Below are 10,022 nucleotides of genomic sequence, written 5' to 3'. Positions count from 1 at the left end.
TGAAGGTGAATCGCGCTTCTAGAGTGCTCGACGGGTAGAGCTATATATTATGTGTGTCAGATTCAATAAAATACACGGTACTTTTGTACGACTAATGTTCATGTTAAACAATCATCAGGTACAAGTTACCAAATATTTTGTTAAATCTATAAGATAAAACAAAACAAGCATTAATACAAAATCATAAACATATCTTAATATCTTGAACTCTTATATTTAACCCACACCGATTCTCTTAACGTTCTTTAACAAGTATTTGTTGTCATGACGACATTTACTGATAAATTCGTTTTTTGAGTTAAGTAATTTCGGGTCGTCAAGGGAGTTCAAAATCACAATTTTCTCTGGTAATGTATGCGTGACGTTTTGATCAAAGATGGTGTTTTAGTGGCGTAAATTTGTAAAGTGTTACTGGATTTTTTTGTAGCTAGAGGTACAGAATAAATGCAACCCTTAGTGGCTTTCTAGTCATTTTGTGGTGTATCATATTTGTAGTAAAAACTACAGCAGTTATAAAGATTATAGAATAATTTACACCAGATGCAAAAATTCCGAGAGATCTTCCAGAGAGCCCAAATTTTCCTGACCTTAACAAGTCAAGTGCCTAGAGTCAATAGTACGAGGACAGAACGTCATCGGAGTGTTCCCTAAAGAATATGAAAAATCTTTAATTTTTTAACTATTAGCTAGCTAGCTATAACCAGATTTCATCAGAATCAAAGACAAAAAATGTTTGGTACAGGAGTTCACAGTTTTAGTTAACCATTGTTTAAATAAATCTCTCTTTTGTTACAACGCTCTTAATAAGAATTGAAAGAGAGAAGTAAACTAAGAAGGCTCTGATCATGATAAGAAGTGAAATAATTTTTGTGATATATTTTTTATAAGAAAAGTTACAATTTCTTTACATATGTTTTACCATAGTCACAAGACTATGGTTTTACGTACGGTTACTGACAATAACAAACTAAACTTTCATGTCGTGAGACTAAGTATTTCTTCAGAAAATGAATTATATTCATAACGCCTTATTTAATTTAGTCTGTTTACTTCCTTTTTTCAATACAAGAAGTGAGCAACAACTTGAACTGTAAAGAGGTGTACATTTTACATGATCTAAATTTTGAGGAGAATACTGTATAGATCTTGTTTGAGGATCTCTGTTTAACCAATAAAATACAAAATGTCTTGCCATCATTTGTATTGAATGGTCAGATTATATTATTAATATTATCAGTTTGTAAAATTGCGATACCCACAATATCTTGTGTATTTTTTGTGAGCTGTATTGAGGTTCCAATACTTTCGAAAAAAGTTGACTAAACCGTTTTAAGTTAGTTTCAGCACACAGCCTACATACATACACATACACCATAAAATTTATGTTGTGTGATATTTTCTTTCTTATCCCTAAAAACAGAAATATATTTAGTTGTGATTTTTTGTATATATTTCTTTTTATTTATACAGCTAGCTATATATACTTTATTTTCTAATTTATTTCCATCCATTTTTATTTACTCTAGCTAGTATTTTTGTCCCAAAGGTTTGTTAAAAGATATCGTTCGAATTTTAAGAAAAATTACTTGTCTTTGTTGTAATTGTTTGTGTATCTTCAACATAACAGCATCTAGCCAGTTAGTCAGTATACACACAACAGTTGAATACGTACCAAGTTTTTTTTTTGTACTTTTTAGCATAAGAAAACAAAAATTATATTTGCAGTTTTTTAATAATATATACAAGTATTGTGTCCCAACAAAAGGTGAGAAGTAGCTTAGCTGTTACTTTTACCATCAGTGAGAAAACAAAAGTAATGTTTAAAAATTTTGATCAGGCTCGATAAATTTGTAAACAATTCAAGGAAAGTCAAAAATAACGTGAATTGATAAATATTTTCTTCACAAACAAGTAGCCATAAAAATCTTCGTTATGCTGATCGCCATATTTGTTGTTGCTAAAAAAATGCTGTGTTTACAAAATATACTTCTGCATTTATTATCTTTACAAGAATTCTGGTGAGACTAGGAAAATAACTTTCTCCATTAAATAACTTAGTATTCTTGATCTCGCGACTTTCGGAAATGACCCTTAATGAGGTTTTCCGCAAAGGAAAGTTTCGTGAAAGATAAGCATAAAATATTAAGAACTTGTAATTCAATTAATTATTTCATATAAAAAAAAGTGGACAGAAAATCAAATAGGCTTTCTGAATGATGAAGGTAAATAAAGTTGTCGACGATTTGGTTCGCAAGTTATGCAAGCGCGTCGACGAAAATAGCAACTCAAAATATAGTCAAACAAGTAAATCAAGATGTCAAACTCAACTCACCGTAAATCTTGAAACAATAAATGACGTCACTTGTGCTTGGGTCATAGTGTCAAATCAAGAGTCACCATCGGTTTCTTAGAGTTGTGTTCTTGTGACGTCACAAAGATGTCATTTGTAAAGTTATTCATCACAGATTGGATATATAAGAGAAGTCTAATGACGGTGGATCTCATAAGAGTTTTTAAGCGTTAGGTCTGTTCACAAAGGCCTATAAGTTTTGTTAACATAATAGTATCTTAGTTTATATTAATCAAGTAGGAAAAAGATTTATTGAGAAGATTATTTTGTTCGTCAAAAAAAGCAAGAAAAGGAGGTAAAGCGACTTTTTTTTAACCACTTTATTTTGTTTCTGTTAGAATAAAACGCTCTTATGCAGAACGATAGTGGACAGTGTTTATAATTTAACCATGATACCGTCTCACAAAGTTAAGTTTAAACGAGATATGGTAAAAAGGCTGGGTGCTAAAAAAAAACACCAACCTCGAGCGTGGCTGAGTTCTTTTCTAATTTTTTTTGCGCCGAAAGTTTTAAATAGTTTAACTCGAGTTTTCTTCGCAATAAGGTTACTGGGAAATAAAGTTGAGGAAAAAGTTATTCGGATTTAATCAAGAAAAGCGAATCACGGTTGATAAAATTTATAATGTATTCATTAACTAACGAAGGTCATATGCAGCGATAATCAATTTCAATTACTGTAATTTAGATTTTAGATTAAGGCGAAGAAATGGACGATCAGTTAGCAAAATCACTGGAGTGTAACATTTGTCTCGATCAGTTATCTGAACCCAAAGATTTGGTATGTCATCATACATTCTGCAAGGAATGCCTTGATAATTTAATCCAGTTCAACAGTGATGGTACGGCAGTAATACAATGTCCATATAAATGCGAGGATGTTACTCTACTACCAGAGGACTGGACTACTGAGAGTTTGCCGACCAATTATGTTTTGCAATCCGTTCTTGATGTGGTTCAAACGAAGTAATTCTTTTTTAAAGTTTCTTTTTAAAAGTTTTTAGGTTTTATCAACAATTATCAACATCAATTATCAACATTTTTCAAAATTATACACCATTTCTAATAACAAAATTATCCACAGTTTTCTTTTAAATAAAGAAACATGTTTGAAAGAAAATAAGCACTAGCCTTGTTCCCACTGGTGACATAAGCATAAGCGTAAGCAACATACGCATGCGCAGTATATGAATATGAAAAGTGACATAAGCATAAATAAAGCGCGTTTTCACCTAAAACATAAACATAACATTTCACAAGAGACGAGAGAGGACTTTAAGGGTTTCTTTAGCATTGTTGTTGCTCAAAAATAAGAAACACATTAGTCGGGCAAATAGTAAAAAAAAAATCCTACAAAACATTTCATAAGTCTGCTTTCCACTGCAGAAGATGTGCTGCAAGCAATACGAGTTCTCATATCTTATGGGGGGGGGGGGGGGGTTCAGACTAGAATAAAGCATGCTTAGTATAAAAATGAAGCATGCTTTGACTAAAGCAAGTTGCCGGTAACATCAAAGGGAACATTATTAACAAATTTAAAACAAAACGTTCATGTTGTTGTTTTTCTCACATAGGAATGAACTTTCCCTTTCATAATACCCGTTCAAAATCCTCACTTTTAATACTCAAATATTTGTGCATAATTTTTATTCTATTGTTTTATGCACTTATAGCAGCTAAAGCAAAAATAAAGAGTGCCTCGAAGCACTCTTTATTTTTGCTTCATTTTTAAGCATGTTTAAAGCAAGTAAACTTAATTTGAAAGACATTTTAATAAAACAAAAATGCGTTCACATTATTAAGCATGCTTTAAATCATGCTTTAAATTTATAGCATGCTTTTAAAATTCCAGTGTGAACCCCCCTATGTCATTTACAGTGTGAGTTCTTATGCTTCTGTTAAAGGCGTTCACACATAGATTTTCTTATGTTTATGTTAAAGGCGTTCACACAGAGATTTTCTTTTGTTTATGTTTGGCTATTGTAGCCTTCTTCTCGCTCCTGCCATTTTTTACCTCTCTAGCTAATATTTTTAGCATATGCAATCCTATCTTTAGATTATACGATATAATAGCTTAAGATTTGTATTTTATTCTTACGGAAAACTGTAAATTCTTCAACGGCAAAAAAAAAATATATATATATATATATATTAAAGGCGTTCACATAGAGATTTTTATGTCACCAATGGGAACCAGACGTAAGACTATCCTAACTTTTAAAGAAAGTTTTGAAACGAGAGCAAATGAAAATTCTGTCATCAGAGACGTTACAGAAAAGAAGAGTTTGCAGAAACTGGAAACTCAAATAAAAATCTTTCGCAACTATAAAAACAGAAATATTTATATTTTTAAGATCTCGAGTGTTCCAGTTCTTAACTTGTTGCCACCAACCCGCCTGCACAAGAAGCATCACCCGATATTGCACAATGTGTAATTTCAGGACCTGTCAAATATGTTGGACGTCTCATTTATGCGCAAATAAAACATACGTATCCATGCGATTCATCAACAGAACTGATAAAATTGAACCGTTCTGCGAATTACACACCTCAAGAGCGACATACATTTGCAAGAACTGCAAATATTCATTTATTTGCGCATATTGCAGAGCTCGAGTTCATCGCCGACATGATGTTAGTTTACTTGAAGAACAAGCTGCCCGTAGCAGGAAATGGCTGTATACAAAAATTGGCAGGGCCGAGGAGAGTTACTTGTTATCAAAAACTTTACAAAGAAAATGTAAACAAACACTTCGCGAAATTAGAAGTTGCCGAGATTCTCTATTGTTCGAGTTAAAAAAGAGGGCAGCGGGTGAATTAGCCGAGTCTTACGAGATGTTGGAGAACGAGGCTAATAAAATATTGTCTAAATTTAATGAGAGCGTGGAACTTTTTATAAGGCAAATCTCCTCCACAGGCCTTTTCTTGAAGTCAAAAGCAAAACAGGAAAATCTGATTCGTAATTATTCAGTATCAGTGTTGGAGAGTAAAGAAGATTTTGAAATAATTTCCACGATACCCAAAATAAAATCCGGCTTAAGAAATCATTGCATCGACGTTATTGACTTTCCTAAATTGTTCATGGTGTTCAAGCAACGATTTAACAAAAGCCCTTTCCCACAGAGTATATTTGGAGAATTAAGTGTTGATTTTGCAACCACTAACTCAAAGGACATCTGCTGGAACAATGCAAGTATATTTGAATTTGAAATCAAAATGGATGAAGTGTTGAGCTCTCATAAGCATATCACAAAAGGTAAGTTATCTAATTCGTCGGAGCTGTAGATATTAAATGTAACAACCCTTTATACCATGTCTTGACCAGATGGATACTGAATTGGATGGTATTCTAACAAGACACATTTCTTCCCTTTTACTAAATCTGAATCTGAATCGCTACGTTTTTTACCAATGCATTCGTCAACTTTGTCAAGGTGTACGGCAGATTGCCGTACGCCTTGACAAAGTTGACGTCACAAAGTCGGCCACATATATGATCCCTTCTAGAAATGTGCAGACCTTTCTGTTCTAATTAATATATCTTCTGTTCTTCGAATATATCTTCTACCTGATTTGTCATTAAATATTGTGCAGTCTTGCCATCTCTTTTAAAAAGTCGGAATATTTGATGTTTATATTGCATTTTCTTTGCAATCTGTTAATTTTAAATTGTTATCTTTCAGACACCTTCAACACTAGTGCGATAACATTTGAATGGTTAAATACAAAGAACGAATCACAGTAAGTTAAAGGTTCTTCTCACTTCGCATATTCGTATTCTGTAGTGAGAAATATAATAGTCGCCATGGCTATTTCCGTCTTACAAAAGTCCCCCTCACTTTTTTGCTAAGTAATAATTTTTCGTTTTCTACCAACTGATGTTATCCAAGCAGAGAACCTGCAGGCTACCTCACTAAATAATGCGATTTTTTATGCGGTGACGCATACCAACGAAATCACTACGTAACAAGCTTTTTTGAAGTCCAAGGTATAGCCGTTTTACGTGTTTTAGGACTCTAAAAATGCGTTGGCTTCCAGGGGCTTCGCTCGTTGATTGTCACTAAAATCTCAAAATCTCCCACTATGACTAAGCCCCCCACTTTGGAGTTTGTGGCGCCGCCCCTGTTACAAATGGATAAGAACAAGAAGCAGCGTTTCTTTAGGCTAAATATGGCGGAAATCTTTAATGCACATGTGCTTTTTATTAACTAAAATTTTTTTTCATCTCGTTGCGTTAAATATCGAGTACAGATGGATTTATTTGGACTAACTTTCTTGCTATATTAGCTACTTTATTTATTATAATTTTGAGACACGTCTTAGATGAGACTATGTTGCCTTAGGTTTGATAACGCTATTGACGACGACGAAGAAGAAGAGAACCAGAAGGTTTACAGTTTCGCAGGTAAAGAAAGTCGCTCTATATATCAGCAACATGAAAAATGGCGTGGCTTAAGACTGTAAATTTTTGATGTCAACAGGAATATCATACTTTACCGTTGCTTTTATATTATGTTGTGTATATGAATTATTCATTTGCGAACGCGTACTCGATATTTATAAACTATTTAACATGTACATGGTTTGGTAAAAAAAGTTGTTGGTCATAAACAGGACGATGGGCAAAGATGTGATAAATAGGTGGTGAAACCCGTAAATGGTTTAAGAGAGTTACGACTAGTTAATTATTATTTTCTTTAGAGGTGAGTGAGATGGTGCAGAATGACGACTTAGAGTCACTTCACTCCGTGCTAAGCTCCCAACCAGATATGTTGTATGCCAAAAACAGTTCTAATCAAACACTCCTTCACAGGGCTGCTTATTGCGGAAATGGAAAAGCCTTAAAGCTTTTATTAAATAAAGACAGCAGGAATATCAACGAGCAAAATGTTCTGCAATATACTCCGTTGATGTATGCTTCAAATAATGGTCATAAGTCTTGTGTGCGTGTGTTGTTAAAGTATGGCGCGAAGCCAGAGATTGAAGAGTTGTATGGGAAAACAGCATATTATATTGCTAAGAACAGTGATATTAGAAGGCTTATCAAACGAAGCACTCAGAAAAGGTAAGAAGCTTAAACAAGCTTGCACTTAAAAAATTTGTTTTTTTTTCATTTTTCTTACACATAGAATGTTATACTTTAAGGATAGAATTAATATTTTCCAAGTAAAAAAAATCGCGAAAATCTTTCCTCGCAAAATTAATGTTTTTTTTTCTCTACTAAATTTATTTATTGTCATTATCAAGCTTCTTTTCTACCAAACGTCTTGATGAAAAGCAATGAGTGGGAAGAAGTTATTGAAATAGACTACTAACTTGTTGTATTTGGATTTATAAACAAAAATTCATCAAAATTTGATTTTTGCCGCTCTTTTTTTTAATTGCGAAACTTGAAAATGGGTAAAAGTTTCTCGCAAAATTTATTTTCCCAAATTTTCAAAAACAACATGGTTTCTAACGAAAGTTTATGCCTTAAATACTGCGATTTGTTTCCCTCGCCAAACTTGTAATTCTGCCCCTACAGTATTTCAGTTGTGGATAACAAGATACTGCCGTTTATAAGAAGGAATCTTCAGCAATTTTTTTCTTTTACCGAAGCTGGATTCCCACCTTAGAATATAATTAAAATGGAAGGAAAATTAAAGTGATCTAATTGGTTGATAAATCCAACCTCGTCCTCAGGACCTTCTTTTGTGGTTCTACCTCATATCAGATAAGCTAAGAAAGTCTATTCAATTTGCAATATTATAGTGAACTTCTCTATTTTGATCTTCCAAAGAAGCGAGGATAAATGTTTGGCACTGAGAAAGTTCAAAATATATAAGAATTAAAAAACAAAGCGAAACCGGCAAGAAATATTTGCTCAAGATAGTGAGGTGTTTGAGATAAGGTTTGAGATGAGGAAACAATAATCCGTGTATTCCTTCTGTTGTGGAATTTCAGCCCAAATGAACCTCTTTTCACGTGTGTTTTGCTATTCTTTAGAGACAAAAGAGAAAAATCATGGAGAAAAAAAGTATTTAGAAGTTCCAAAGTTAATTTACTCGCTTATTAAAACGTCAATATTAATACAGGATATTATATTTCTAAGAAGAGAAGAATTTTCTAAATTTATATGAAGTCACTATATATGGAAATATATAACTAGATATGAGATTATTATACGACATTATTAACGCAAATTTTTATGTCCAAACTCTCATAAACATATATACACTCTAATCAGTCACGTTTACCGTTTCGACATGAAAAAGCATCGCTAATAGGTCAAAATTCAAGATACATGCTTGAATACGTGTAAACATAATTTTATATACTTTTACAGGAAATGCGTATTTCCAACAATAAAGTCAGGAACCTAAAACGTTTTCCCGTGTCTTAGATTAGACTCACGTAGAAAAATAAAAAAAAAAACTTGTTCAGAAATTTAAATTACAAACAGACATGCCTAATCAAAACGATCACTCAGAAGATGTCAACCTGTAAGTGGGAAATTTGACGAGGGCTGAAGGCATTGTGATACAATCATCAAACCTTCAGAGGAAATAAGAATGGTTATTTATTATTTCTTTTTTCGAAATCTTGAATTCTTGCCTCTGTGCTACTGCTGATCACTATCCGCTTAAAACAGTGTCCGGTTGTTACTCCTAGTTATTTTTAACAATGTTGGGATCGAACTTGAAACAAAACTGTTTGATGTTCTATTAAAAAACGTCACAAAAAAAGAACAATTAAATATGAATGGTTTCGTGGAACAAGCTGTATTAAAAGCAAGAAACGTCTCACTGGCAATTATTGTACTAAACTTAATCACCTATGCGGATGTGCATTTCACTGGATCTTTACAAAAAAACATTACGTAACCCTTCAGCGGACCGTTTGTTTTTATACAAGAAGAAGAATGTTGCGACGTGTATTGACTGTCTCTTGATACATTTGGAAATATGATGTGAAGTTGAAATAACACCAGAGAATCCTGCTGATTTATTTAGCTAAATTTTGAAGTAATGAAACGATATATATGTAATACAGCTATATTTTTACATCGTATATAGCTATAAACAAGTTTTGGTTTACATCTTTTTTGCACTTGCTAGGCATTCTCCGGGTCGGAAAATGTCACGTGATACTTTTAAACTAATTACAGGTCCGTATTTTCCAGTGTAGCCAATCTGATTTGACGGAAAACACATCGTTCACCTGGTCACCTCTTCATAAGTAGGGCTGAATTTTTCACAGATTCTGTTTTCTAACTTCCAACCTGTCGTATTGTGTAATTTTAGGTGAGTTTTTGCTATTTAGCTTTACTTTAAATCAGATACTTATATAAGATTGGATTGTGTGCTCAAACCGACTGGTTTTCTTGTTTGTCTTTTAATAACTGTATAAAGTATTTCTTGCTGTGCCACAAAGGATTTAAATTATTAAAATGTCCAAAGCAGAAAAAAACGACATAAGAACGCATATTTTTTTCAACTTAGCAGATACCTTATCAAAAAAAAAAAAAACGTTCGCCAAATTATTCGTCATTTTTGACCTACCTTCGCTTAAACTCGCTTTCGGCATATAAAGGGCGTACTGTTGTTTGCAAAAGAACAAGTAGTCCTCCAGTAGCGTAACACGGTTTTCCACGATGTTTCAAAGAACAAGGCAAAAGATCTAAAACTTGGTCAAA

General features: G+C 33.0%; 1 protein-coding gene across 1 annotated transcript; it reads left to right on the top strand.

The window, feature by feature from the left end:
- Positions 1-2,267: 2,267 nt before the first annotated feature.
- LOC130630215 (E3 ubiquitin-protein ligase TRIM56-like) lies at positions 2,268-9,462 on the top strand. The gene is made up of 7 exons (XM_057443618.1): positions 2,268-2,645; positions 3,036-3,313; positions 4,702-5,603; positions 6,031-6,088; positions 6,691-6,752; positions 7,049-7,412; positions 8,333-9,462. The coding sequence occupies exons 2-7, from the start codon at positions 3,057-3,059 to the stop codon at positions 8,400-8,402; spliced, it is 1,713 nt and encodes a 570-aa protein (XP_057299601.1). The 5' UTR covers positions 2,268-2,645; positions 3,036-3,056; the 3' UTR covers positions 8,403-9,462.
- The last annotated feature ends 560 nt before the right edge of the window (positions 9,463-10,022 follow it).

Source organism: Hydractinia symbiolongicarpus, chromosome 2, assembly GCF_029227915.1.
Source record: "Hydractinia symbiolongicarpus strain clone_291-10 chromosome 2, HSymV2.1, whole genome shotgun sequence".
Classification (NCBI taxonomy): domain Eukaryota; kingdom Metazoa; phylum Cnidaria; class Hydrozoa; order Anthoathecata; family Hydractiniidae; genus Hydractinia; species Hydractinia symbiolongicarpus.
The sequence above is the reverse complement of the archived record's forward strand: the minus strand, read 5'-3'. Positions and strand labels throughout refer to the sequence as shown.

What these genes read in the sequence shown, in the direction of transcription:
- LOC130630215 (XM_057443618.1), top strand. Translation starts at nt 3,057, where the DNA reads ATGGACGATCAGTTAGCAAAATCACTGGAGTGTAACATTTGTCTCGAT. An exon ending in AATACAAAGAACGAATCACA is followed by an intron (nt 6,089 to 6,690) that starts GTAAGTTAAAGG and finishes ATGTTGCCTTAG; the next exon opens with GTTTGATAACGCTATTGACG. An exon ending in AAACGAAGCACTCAGAAAAG is followed by an intron (nt 7,413 to 8,332) that starts GTAAGAAGCTTA and finishes GCTATTCTTTAG; the next exon opens with AGACAAAAGAGAAAAATCAT.